The 12,743-nt window shown below is 36.1% G+C and overlaps 1 protein-coding gene across 1 annotated transcript in view; it reads right to left on the minus strand.

Moving 5' to 3' along the window:
- Positions 1–215: 215 nt before the first annotated feature.
- The window catches only part of GAD1 (glutamate decarboxylase 1), a 29,698-nt gene continuing 17,170 nt past the window's right edge, over positions 216–12,743 (minus strand). Inside the window, exons 7-16 of the mRNA XM_075029307.1 lie at positions 12,501–12,616; positions 12,316–12,395; positions 12,057–12,111; positions 10,863–10,979; positions 10,636–10,700; positions 7,142–7,220; positions 5,350–5,499; positions 2,882–2,989; positions 2,074–2,163; positions 216–389 (exon numbers count right to left, since the gene is read on the minus strand). Coding sequence (XP_074885408.1) covers positions 216–389; positions 2,074–2,163; positions 2,882–2,989; positions 5,350–5,499; positions 7,142–7,220; positions 10,636–10,700; positions 10,863–10,979; positions 12,057–12,111; positions 12,316–12,395; positions 12,501–12,616 — 1,034 coding nt within the window. The remainder of the gene's footprint in view (positions 390–2,073; positions 2,164–2,881; positions 2,990–5,349; positions 5,500–7,141; positions 7,221–10,635; positions 10,701–10,862; positions 10,980–12,056; positions 12,112–12,315; positions 12,396–12,500; positions 12,617–12,743) is intronic.

Consider the following 12,743-nt stretch of genomic DNA (forward strand, 5'->3'; position numbering starts at 1 on the left):
ATAGTACTTCAACTTCAAGATAATACATTTTCCCTCAGTAATATGATCTACCAATACACATATGTTTCAGTAGCCTATAGTCGTTTTGTTTAAGAATGTCTTAGGAGATCAGAACTTAGAGAATTTCCTTAAAACATGTTCTACAGAACTGGGTTAAAAAAATAGCCAGTGCTGGAAAACAGTGACTTGGAGAAATAAATAATTCAACCACTGTACTACAGCTCCTGCCCCAATCTTTCTATTTCCTCAATGAGGAAGTCAATGTCAGACTTAGTTGCTGCTGGGTTTGAGATGACCATTCGGAAGAAGTTGACTTTATCGCCCTGAGGCTGATATCCAACCATGGTAGTACCTGACTCCATCATCAGTGCTTTGATTTTCGGTGCCACCTTTATCATTTAAAAAAAAAAAGAAAAGAAAAAAGAGAGAGAGGGAGAGAAGAGTAATTAAAAAGATTTGTCCTTTCTTTGTCTGTCACAACATTTCTTAATTTGGAAAAAATATATGGACAGATCAGAAAGGCACTAGTTTTTATAAAAAGATCTGTAAGAGAAAAAGCTTGAAAAACAAAGTATGTAGGACTGACTATTTAAAGGAAAATTGACAACAATATCTATCTTTTTGATTAATAGACTAAGAGCATCCTAGAGTATTCACTACATAATAATTCTATATATTAAATGTATTAAGTGTACATGTCATTTCTTTATGCTGAAGACTTTGTCATGAAGAAGTGTTTTCTTTTTATGAAAACCTACTCCAGAACCACCTTTTTGAGGGTAACGGATGTTTTCCATGAGAGCATTATGTATTATCAAAGTCATTTTCTAGGCGTGGAGGTGGGGAGAACAACAACAATGGAAATTTTTCAACAAGATCTATGTCATAAACAGTATTTTCTGTTACCATAAGCCATGGAAACCTTCCAGTAGTTTTGCAGTACTGTGCATTTACCGCAATCTCACTTCCTCACTTTAATTTACAAGGAGTAATGTTCTGACAATCTTAATATTTGGTATTGACTGAGCCCAGTTTTTCCATCCAGACTATCTTTCTCCTGCTCTGCTCTCTGCCAGCCAAGGTCAGATGACTGGCTCTTCTACTGTTTTGCAGGATGCTTTATAATGTCCTCTAACATTTAACAGTGACAAGTCAAACACTTCATCCTTCTTTCCAGTCTTATCTATCTTCCTCTTTTCTCTCTTTTCTGGTAATTTCTTTATCTAACATGTCACTCGGTTGACCCAGGAATTTCTATTCTCTTCTGTTCTCTTTCCCCAGTGTGATGCAGACATAAAATCCTCTACAAAACCTCCCAAGTTTGCCCATTCTTCTCCCTTCCCAAATTAAAAAAAAAAAAAAAAAAAAGGCAATTCATTTTGACAACTATAAAATCATTCTTTTGTCCCCTGAATCTATTTCATTCCACTTCTGTCTGCCTACAATGCTACTACAAAACTAATGTATTTCACTTCCCTCAAGTCCTAAGTAACCCAATACTTTTCTTGGTGGTGCCTCTACAATGCCTTCTCTTCCCTCTATCATTTCTTCAAATAAATTCATCCCAAAGTCCTCCAAAGGGTATTCATTTTCACTGAAATGCGTTAATGCATGGTTAACCAAGCACATTTAAAATCAAAATAAAGACCTGACAAGGACTTACATGTTTCCATTTCCTTTACCTGTCCCAGCATTTTCAAGTAATTACTTTTTCATTTCTCTTGCTGATATGCTGTCCTACTCAAACAGGACTGGGACATCTTTATGCCTAGCTACTTTTTAAAGATTCATAACACTTTTGGGAGCAGAGAAGAGATACAAAACAAAGAATAACTGAGTATGTCCTGTATCTAGTTCTACAGGGGAAACACGACTTCAACCTCAGTATAAATAGGAGACAAAGGTGAACAAATATCAAGGTGAACAAATATCAAGGTCATAACAAGCAATTGGAGAACTGACATCCCAGAATTTGGAACATGCGTCAACACACAGATATGTTATTTTTAATAAACAGAATACTTTGGGTTGAAAGAGTAGACTATATTTTAGCATTTAACAAAAGCCACATACCCTGTGTAACTTTTCTCTTCTCTCATCACAGTCTGGCATGCCCCTGAGACTTGGTGGAATATACCAAAAACATACATTTGTATGCTCTGGCTGCAAAAAGAACCAAACACATACATCAGTAAACAAAATAATACAGATCACTCACACACTAAAGGCTAATCAGTAGCATATTTTAACATAGACATGAAAGACAAAATATAGTATTAACTTTCCTAGTTCTGCATGTTAAAACAAAATAAACAGATTACAGTACTGCTCGTTGCACCTGCTGGTTTAGATTCTCTATACATTGTCCTATTTACAATGTTTTAGGGTGCTAATGAAGTGCAGCTGCTTTTCACCTACACGCAGTTTTACGAGGAACTGTTTTCCAGGATTGCAGCAAGCGCAACCAAATTTTCCTTTTCACAGTAAATGGAGATACAAAGTATATTTGTTATTTTATCAACCAAGAGCTTATGCTGTGGCACTAGCAACAGAACATACAGCAAAAATAGCAGATGCTCAGTTACGTATGTTATAAAGTGGAATCTCAGCATGAGTAGCTTGTATTAATGTTGTCTTCATGCCCTAAACTGGGAAGTCCTCTGCAGAAGAGAAGGAGAGGGGACAAATCAGACATTTATGGTACAAAACCACATGGGTTTTGGCCAAAAAACTGCCCAGATGCCAATAGTCACGTAGTTCTCCAGAAAATAAGAGCAGTTTTGCATAGCTGGCTTGCAGAACTGTAAGAAGTATGAAGACTGTTTTCAAAATTCCATACAGATTTGGCTCCTACACACAGGTTACATGAAAGAAAACTTACCTCCCCTTCAAAAACCATCTCAAATTCTTCTCTGTTTTTGATTTTAGTGTAGAGATATTCTGCCAGCTCCAGGCATTTGTTGATCTGATTTTCAAATCCTACTGTACCCTGTTTTAAAAAGAAAGTATTAATTGTACGGTCATTTTTCCCTCCTCCAATGCCATCATCTTTTCCGATAGGCTTCACCCTTAAATGTTTTCAGTCAGAAAACATTTAGCAGTATTACTTCTTGTAATTTAAAAGTAAAGATAATCAACACTACAAAAGTGGCTAAATGTGGCGAACTGTAATCACTGTTTGGTTTTGGTCTCATTTTAAGAGAATTTATTATGAAAATAACAAGGGATTTTTATATTTTAATAGATTATTTTTAGCTCCTTTTTTTTTTCAGTTTCCAAAAATATTATGAATATTACGTCTTGGCTTCCCAGCTACTGCTGAAAGACTAGGAACATGGAATGGAAACTCAGTTGGTAAGGGTGAAGGGTAAGGAGTTGGGAAGTAATTTATTTCCTCTGAACAGTTTGCTAGAAATTTGCATTTAAAAAAGTCAGCAAGTAAAAGCTTGCAGTGTTTGCTAAAAGTCATTTGCCCACTCACTGATCTTTTGTCATATCTGATTTGTTTTGAAAGATCATAATCCCAGAAAACTTAGATCAATGTTGATAATAAATAAGAAAAACCAAAAAGTTGTACTTTAAGAAAAAAAACCACCACACTTTGTACATGAATGAAGATGACAGACAAGTACACTCTTAAATTATTGCATATTTGGGGTAAGTTTTTTGTACTGAATAAAATGACTGAAGGTAAAGTCACAAGAATGCTTCTGGACCTAGGCGGTGTATTTCTACTGTGAGGACAAGAGTATGATCTCTCATGGTGGCTAATGCTGAAGGAAAAATGTCCATAGCTCATAATATTTTGTTTTCTTAACATCTTTGTAATATAATCACACAATCTGCTAGAAGCAGATTCTATCTAATATCTCAGAGAACTCGAGCCCAAGAAATCTGAATCTGTCTCAAGACCAAACAAAAATCCAAAGTAACTAGTTTCTAGGGAAATTTAAATTCCAAATATACAGATCAACTTAGCAATTTTAATCTATATTATTTTTAAAGAATTACATCCACAAAAATCCTACTTCTGAATTTTAAATATGACCTATATCCATCATGGTTTCCACTGTATTTTTTTTCTTTATTGTGAAGTGCTCTACTTCTTTAGTGAGGTCAGTTTAACAGGTGAATATAACAGCAGAGGTAGAATCAGCATGCTAGTTTTAACAAAATGTGTTCAGCTGGCATTTAGAAAAATGTTCAGTCCATGCTTTGATGGTGTCTGTAGTCAGCACTTGGTAATTAGAACCATAAACAACACGCTTCAAAGTTGCTAGCCACAGTCCGATTCTAATGTGTCATAAGCAGTTTCATGTTACTGGATTACAGTACCAAAATGATTTATTTTGGAGGAAGAACTGAGACTGAACTGAAATGTACTTAGCCTGGTAATCAAATCTATGCTGATTACTAAAGTAATTGTTATAAGTATTTTGTGTTGAAGTGTTGCATTTCTTTTTCTGAAGTACTTTTTAAAATAAACAATGGCAATTCTACAATGTGTTTAACAGCAACTGTATATCTAAAGTTCTGTTACTTTCTTCCCTCCATCTTCAATATTGAGGAAATCTGCACAAAAACATTTTATCATCACAGGTTATTTACTATTGCTGTCTAGCTCTTACCCAAAGTGAAAACTGTTTTATGATTGTACATTTTGCTGTTAGAATTAATCTCAGTTTTATAAAAAAGATTAGACTGTGAACAGGTTAACCAACTTAATTCCCATTTTGTCAGCAGAAGAACAAGAAGAATAGTCATATGATGTCTGCAGATAAAGAAATAAAAATGAAATGTGTTTTCTTGACTACATGGACCCTCATCTTGTGAACATGTAAGCCTGTACATAAGCCCATGCTTAAATTCAGCCATCCAAGTATACCACAGTAGTACCAGGGAATCAACTGTTAAATCACCAGTTGGGCAAAGCTTCTTAAGTAAAAGGCTTTGTTTTCAAAGTTGCTTATAAAATCTATGCATTGAAACATGATGCTCAAAGGACCCTTGTAAGTCATCAAGTCTACTCTGCTGCTACTACAAGTGATCTGTCATAAAATACATATGGAAGTGTATAAAATCACAAAAAAAGACCATTTTGGTCTCACTGGTTTTACCACAGGACTCATCTAGTGACTTAAACATTTCTTCTAATTTCCAGCTGAATTTATTGATGGCTAACATTGTTCTACAATTCACATGGCTCTTTTCTGACTTGATACTCAGATACCTGTGTGTTTAGAGATTGTAATTATACAAATATTTATGTTTAAAAAAGTGTTCCGTTACATAAGACTTAAAATTAAATATATAAATTTCTGATTTTTGAGCTGAACTTTTATTATTTACCTTTGCCTTCCACATCAACCAGAATTTGAAAATGTCCACATGTCGACCACATTGTATTGCCTTATCTCCAGTGTCATAGGATACATCATATTGTTTGTCTTGCTGGAAGAGATAGCCTGCACACATTTGATTGCAGCCTTGAAGTATACCCTGTAGTGAAAAACATGTACTTATATGGCATATGTGCATATGAAACTGTATGCATTGATAATATATTTTAAAAAAATTATTTCAAATATATACAGAAGAATTGTTCTTTAATGGGCCAAATTATAAAATACTGACCTTGTTTTGTAAACCTGAGCCACAAAAATAATTTCATAACCTAAGGTGGTTCTCTCTTAGAAGTCCCTGAGTAGCCATATGGTTTTACACACCCACACACCCACATCTGAAAAAACATTCTCAGATTAATTTGGATTCTTAGTTTTTGATACTAACTTTGTCCACTTCACTTTTAAGGCTACGTTCTTAGGACTTAAATTTTTGATGTGTAAATTACGCACTAGAATAAAGCTGTGGTCTCTCAGTGCAGCAGATAGCTACAGAAAATGAAGAAAAAAAAAAGTAATTGAAGGCTTCAACTTTATATATTGTCCAGCTTTATGACACTTAACATTAGTGATAAATGTAAGTACAAATAACCTAAACCAGACATTTTTTGCTCACAAATAAATATGGTCCTCAGACCAACAGAAACCTATGGATTCCTGGTAAATATCTCTGAAGGAAACACAGAGGGGAGCAAATTCCTGTATGTTACACAGAATTCTTAGACATGTGACATTTCTAAAACAGTCTGCACCTCCTTTAGAGTTTATTAGTGGTTCTTTGAAGGAGCTCAAAGACACTGGTGTATCTGATAAATACAAAACCACCTATCAAAGTTCTCATATAGGGAATAAAAAATGTTGCCAAAATCCTGCAATAGTTAGCATGATAAGCATGTATGCCACTAAATAATGGCTAGTGCTTCCCTCCAATGGATGTCAAAGTGTTTTATAAAAGGAAATAAATGCTGCAGTCCTCAGGTTAGAGATGGGTCACCTGGAAGAGCAATGACAGACCTAGGGCTGGAATCCACAACTCCTTCATCCCAGTTCTATGCATAGGGACCACTTCTTCAACTAACCTCTTCTAGCAGCAATTGACATGCCAGAAATTAGTAGACAACAAAATTAGTCCTATCCACAGATGATATGACTTTTTTGTCATCTAAGGAAAATACATATTGCTTAAAAGAATTAAGACACTGGTCTTACTTTCATTGATGACAATGAAGTATCTAGAAGAAACCCCTAAAAATATACATGGAGTCATAATAAAAGCAGCATGTTTTCTTTTCAACAGAACTGAGAAACTTTTAAACAACTATGCAATGTAAAAAAGTTGCTTTTTATTTAAGCAGTTTAGACTGTGACAAATTACTAAGACCAAGAGTGCATGTTCAGTATATCACAGAAACAACGGGGCAGATGCTCAGATGAAATATTAGCATGGCTCTAGTGTTGTTATTAGAATATGCAAAGATTCAACAACTAAAGATCTAACCCATATTGTCTGCATCTTTAACAAACAAAAAAAACCCCAAACCCCAAACCCCCCCAAAACAGAAAAGATAAAAAACAACTTCCTAAAGACAATGTAAATCCACACAATTATTCCTTCCAAAAGAAGTTTTGAAATTAAATTGATTTTGCACTACCCTCTTAAAAACTAGGGCTTGATGTTTGCGCTTTTTTTTTTTTTTTTTTTTTTTTTTAACTGCTTTATTATTAAATATAAGGCAGACCTTCTCCCGGACAAGAATGGCAGAACATTGTAACAACACTCCCATCATCTTGTGTGGATTCCAAGTGACTGAGTTGGCTCTGCAAAAAAATTACACATTCAGATAGGTTTGGAAAACAGAAATTTAACCTAAAGCAGTCACCTTTGTTTTCTGCTTTCAGATAGAACTGTATGGAGTTTTGACCATGATGATTTCACTATGGAGATTATTACTGTCTCAAGTGTCATCTTTCCCAGCTATACTGTCCAGGAAAGGAATTTTTCATGCGTTAACATTGCAATGTCAGACTTCTGATTAGTTTATATTATTACTAATACCAGCTAATTGGTGTCAGACTATGCTGATTAGCTGATACAGTAACTTCATCCCCAGAAGACTCCACTTCTAGAAATAGCACTAATAAAACTAACAAAAACAGTTTGACAGGTTATATCAATTCAAGGTACTGACTGGGAGAGGGGGGTGTCAGAGAATTAAGGGAATAACATGAATTCTGGGACAATACAGTTCTTTACTGAGCAGCTGCTGCAGAAGTTGAAAGCAAAGGAAAAGACACTCCTCGTACTTACCTGCTTTTCCAGTTAGAGCCACAACAGACCTTTTCTGTACTAGCTTGTCAAACCCATGGACTGTTAAAAACTATAAAACTATGTCACAATCCTACCATTCTGTGCATAAAGCTTAAAACTTTTTACGTGTAAACACAGGTGGATGCACAAGATCACCTAATTTACTAGCCAAACAGATGAGCTGTTCTGTATTATTAACATACTATCCTAGACAGTTTAATGATGACGCCAAAATAAATGTGCCAACATCGCGCATCCATTGACCTCTTTACCCTAAGTAATTAATTAACAAATGTCCCCTTGATTCACTGTGTGTTCCAGAGAAGGAAAGTGTATAATCATATTTCACAGACTATGCATGTGTTCTTACAATGTCATTGAAAGAAAATGCAAAGGTTTTCCTTCTCTTCTACAGCCTGCTCTCAGAGGACACAGACACAAGCACAGTTCCTCTGTTTTGAGCAACACAATGACTCCTTCACGCCAGTCTGAGGACCACTAATTCCATAAATATTCCAGATATGATTCTAACCTCTGTCTGCACTAAGTTAGCCCGCAGCACCCCTCAGCCAGAACAGCGCAGTCTGTGCTCTAACTGGGGAGCTCACCACCCTTCTAAAATCTCCTGCTTAGGCAATGCAAACCTGCAGGTATATAGCTCAGACTTCGGAGGCAATTACCTTTTAAAAAAACTTCACTAGTATTTCAGATGGACTAGTCAAGAAACAGGAATTTATATAACAGCTCATTTCCTTTTGAGAGTGCTGTGGTTTCAGTTGAGCTCATTTATTTAATGTTCAGGGTTCCAAACAAAGACAATTTCAAGTCATTTTCACATGGAGCATTAGGTTTATTTTAACACGAAGATGTCACACTCTACCCTGCACAGCCAGCCAGCCAGAGGCTATCCCACACAGGCAATGCCAGCTCCGCACCACGGCAGCGTGCCAGTCCTTACACACTCACGTCTCCGGGCAGGCCAAGTCTGGCCTGAGGGTTAACAACAGACCCCAGCTGGGGCCCGTGACGGGCAACTACACAGCACGCGTGGGCCCCATCCCACGTCTGCAGATCCATACAGCTGACCAGAAAAGAAATAATATCATGCTTTGTGGCCTGCAGCTTTCTGTATTTGCTTAAGATTACGGTCTTAATTAGCACCTCTGGGTTGACCTCAGGTCAAAAGAGGTGTGCAAACTACTGTGACCAAACCTGTGTAGCTTAAGGAAACCACTTTACAATGCTGACCTCGTATTAGACGTGTTGCTGTAACATGAGTGACTAGCAAATTGGACTGGGCAGGGGCTGATACGATTCTGCTAATTCAGAGCACTCCTCCCCCACCAGACACGGCTGTCCCTGCGACAGAAGGGTCCACATGGTTTTCCTACCAGTTCTTCTGTACGTTATTTTTTATGTTGTACTTGCTCTTCACTTACTGTATGAGATACCCACCACTAGGAAAGTTTTTTTTTCCCCTAAGGAAGAGCTTTACTCACTGCTCTCATTTTACGCCTTTACACAGTGCCCACATTCAGCACCGTTGACTCAAGGAAGCAATTTGGTCCTAATTTGAGAGTACATGGGTAGAGCTTGTTTCAAATCTGTTTTGCTTCCCTGGAAGCTGGTATCTGCGATGACGGGAAACACCTTATGTTTCTGGTTCTTCATCGCTTTTCTGTTTTTTATTCAGACAGGCAGCCTTTTATGGTAGAGCAGTTTCAGAGGAAATCTAGAGACAAACACACCCATGGGGATATAAACATAGCATCTTCTACAGACTACAGCCTTGTCATCACTGGATATGGGAACAACTGTGCCAAAGACTACACACGGGACTCCTCCTAAGTCTGAATTGTAAGGGCTAGGGGGAGAGACCCACTCTCACTCTGCTATCACTTTCAACACAAATGCTTTGCCTTTTCAAATTTGGTTCAATTAATTATTTAATAAAGGCTGGCTTCTGGTCTCAGTGGGCACCTTGCTAACCTGGGTTATGTGCTTGGGGGCACACATGCACTCTTTTCTGCAGACTTCACTCTGGCCTCTACAAGAGCTTCCTGCTTGTTTCCTGTAATCGCCACGTGGCACCAACTCATAAGTCCCTGTGCCCTGAGACACGGTGAGTATCTGTGACTCTTTCTGGCCTCCCTGTAAGTTCCCTCAGTCTTCTGCCTGGCACAGTAGAATTGTACCAGCTCTGCGCTATCATAGTCCTTTCCAGCCTTATAGGTACTGAAATTTTCCCCTAAAAATTGCTGCCAATTCAGTCTCTACCATGTGTTCCTCTCTTTGTTGTATACACGTATATATTTATGTGTGTGTGTATAGATAAGCTATACAAAAGCAAGCATATAAATATATTTATAAACTTTCATTTATAGAACACTCCTTTTCAGGCAGAACATACACTCTTTATTTTCTGGAAATAACTGCAAACATCTTTCAGGAGAGAGTCTCTACAAATTTCCACCATGTCATGGCTTCCCATCATAGGTATTCATACTCAAACACCTTCTCTGGATTCCTCATTTCTCACCGCTATTCTCAAAGCCCTACATTTCAGAGATTGTCTAGCTCTCAGACTTTGTTTTTTCTTCAAATCCTCCTTCACCCATTCCCAGACTTATGATCCCTTCAAAGCTATGGATAGAACAATCTCCCTTCCTTTTTGCCAGCCAATACCCCTGTCCTCCTTCAAATCTGCTGAAAACTTACCTTTCACTCAGCTGTACTTCACTGTTTTCTTCTGTAGTATTCTTTCAATCTTCCTAGCGTGAACCTTTCCTGTATGTCTTGCGTTTGTTTAATTTAGTGTTTAAACTCCTTAATGCAGCAAATTCATCTTTTCATTAATATGTGAAGTGTCATGTACCTTATGAAAGCACTTTAATAACAGTATTACAAGTAAGCACTGTATAGTACCTTTCTATTCCATTCAATTTATGACGATGCTTTCGGGACATTAGAAGTCCACCTCCCCAGGCAGCCTGGAAGAGATAGAAAAAAGAGAAGACTCATTGTTTTGGAAAAGCCTAACATATTTTAATTTACTTAGGATCTAGTAATAAATATTTTAATTCAAGACAAAACGTGTTAAAAAAAAATAATCCTCTTTTGCCTGAAAAACAGCACTTCATTTAGTTACTTACATCTACATGGAGCCAGAGGTTATATTTTTCACATATATCTGCAATCTCCTGTATTGGATCAAAGGCTCCATATACTGTTGTGCCTGCAGTTGCATTTACAAAAAGAGGAATGTATCCCTACAATACAAATAAAAATATTAAATACAAAATTGAACCTCTTTCAGAAAAAAAAAATATGTGAAAATCATTTTAGAAATGTTGCTATCCCATTTTCCAGCCTAAAAATGTTTTTCTTTCCATGTGAAAGGTACATATAAGCAACAGTAGAAACTAACAAATTGTATACATAGTAGGAACAAACTCTGTTTTTATTGTACTGTAACTTCACAAAATTAACTAGTCAGAAGGTAAAGAATATTATTTTGTCTAACCTCTTTCAGTGAGGAGATTCAAACATCCTAGTAGAAGACTAGCAATAGCCAAGTAAAGTTGAGACTTTTACAGCAGCATAAAGGAAAATTAATTAATGTGATTTGTAAGTTGTGATTTGAAGGCTTGAAGTTGTTCTTTTAGTCTTTATCTACTAATAAACAGAACAAAGCAGAACAAAGCAATCCAAAATAAAAGCAATAAAGGTGGAACTATCAAAGTGAGTCAATTATGATTTAGATGAAATAGATGTGAACTTCAATTTCATGGACTGCTCAAATGTAAAGAAGTAAAAAAATAATAATCTTGATTGCTCTAACTTTGGTGGGTTTATAGAAAATTAATGGATTTTTCATTGCATTGATTCAAGAAATAACAATGAGTGCCTCAAAAAAATTAAACTTAGTGGCTATATTTACTAACCCTGCAGTCTCACACTTGAAATCTATGGAATTTTTAGGACTTCAATAGAATTTTTGACGGTCTTGGCTAAACTTTAAGGTTTGGATAAAAGTAGGTTTAGTTTCATGTTTTCATACTTTTTTCCATATATTTCCAAACAGAAAGTTATTTTTAAAAGTCATAAAATACAGATGTGGTTCAAGAGTTTAAAATACTTTGTTTTTAAACAGTAAATGGAAACCTCAGCAAGACATATAGATAATTCCCTAAACAATACATGAATGTATAATTAAGCAGCTGAAAATATTATTATAACATTTATATCATTATAGTCTTCTCTTTTAATGTTAACCCTCAGCCTTCAAAGGAAGAGGTAATTTTACTAAGCCAAGCATTTAAGCACTGATTTTTAAAAACACAAACCTTTTGTTTTGCTTCCAAAATTTTTGCCTCCAAATCAGCTGGTATTATTTTGCCTCTGTAATTATTGTAGAAACAGAAAGACAAAGAAAATTAAAGGGTGCATATGGAAATACTAGCTACAGTTGAAATAATTTAATAGGATTTTCTCAACAGGCCATTAGCAACTTGACACACTGTACTGAACCAGTCCTTAAGCACAATACAACAAATTTAACAGATGAACACATTTAATATATCAAAACTTTAGCATTCATCCTACCTTTCATTGCATTTTATCAAAATCACATTGTCTGTTCCAAATCCAAGTGCAGCTCCAGCTTTCTTTATTGAGTAGTGACTCTGCAGCAAAACATAGGCACATTTAATGGAATGGTTGTTTAATGATGAAACATCTTCACAACATACATCAATAAAATAAGAATTAGCAGTGTATTAAAAGCTCACATGTTCCGAGGTAAAGAGAATCAGTTTAGGGACTGCAGCCATGCCTTTGGTTTTGACTTCAGGGAAATACTTGTAGCGTGCAGCCATTATGCTGTACATGTTGGAGATGGCTCCTCCTGTGAATGAATAATAAAATAGTGATAATGAGAAAAAATGCATATTAGACCAAAGACATACAAGTCTCATTTGCATTATGCAGTGGAAGCGGCAGTGAACTATGGAAAAATAAATCTCAGAAATGCA

This window comes from Buteo buteo, chromosome 5, assembly GCF_964188355.1.
Source record: "Buteo buteo chromosome 5, bButBut1.hap1.1, whole genome shotgun sequence".
NCBI lineage: Eukaryota > Metazoa > Chordata > Aves > Accipitriformes > Accipitridae > Buteo > Buteo buteo.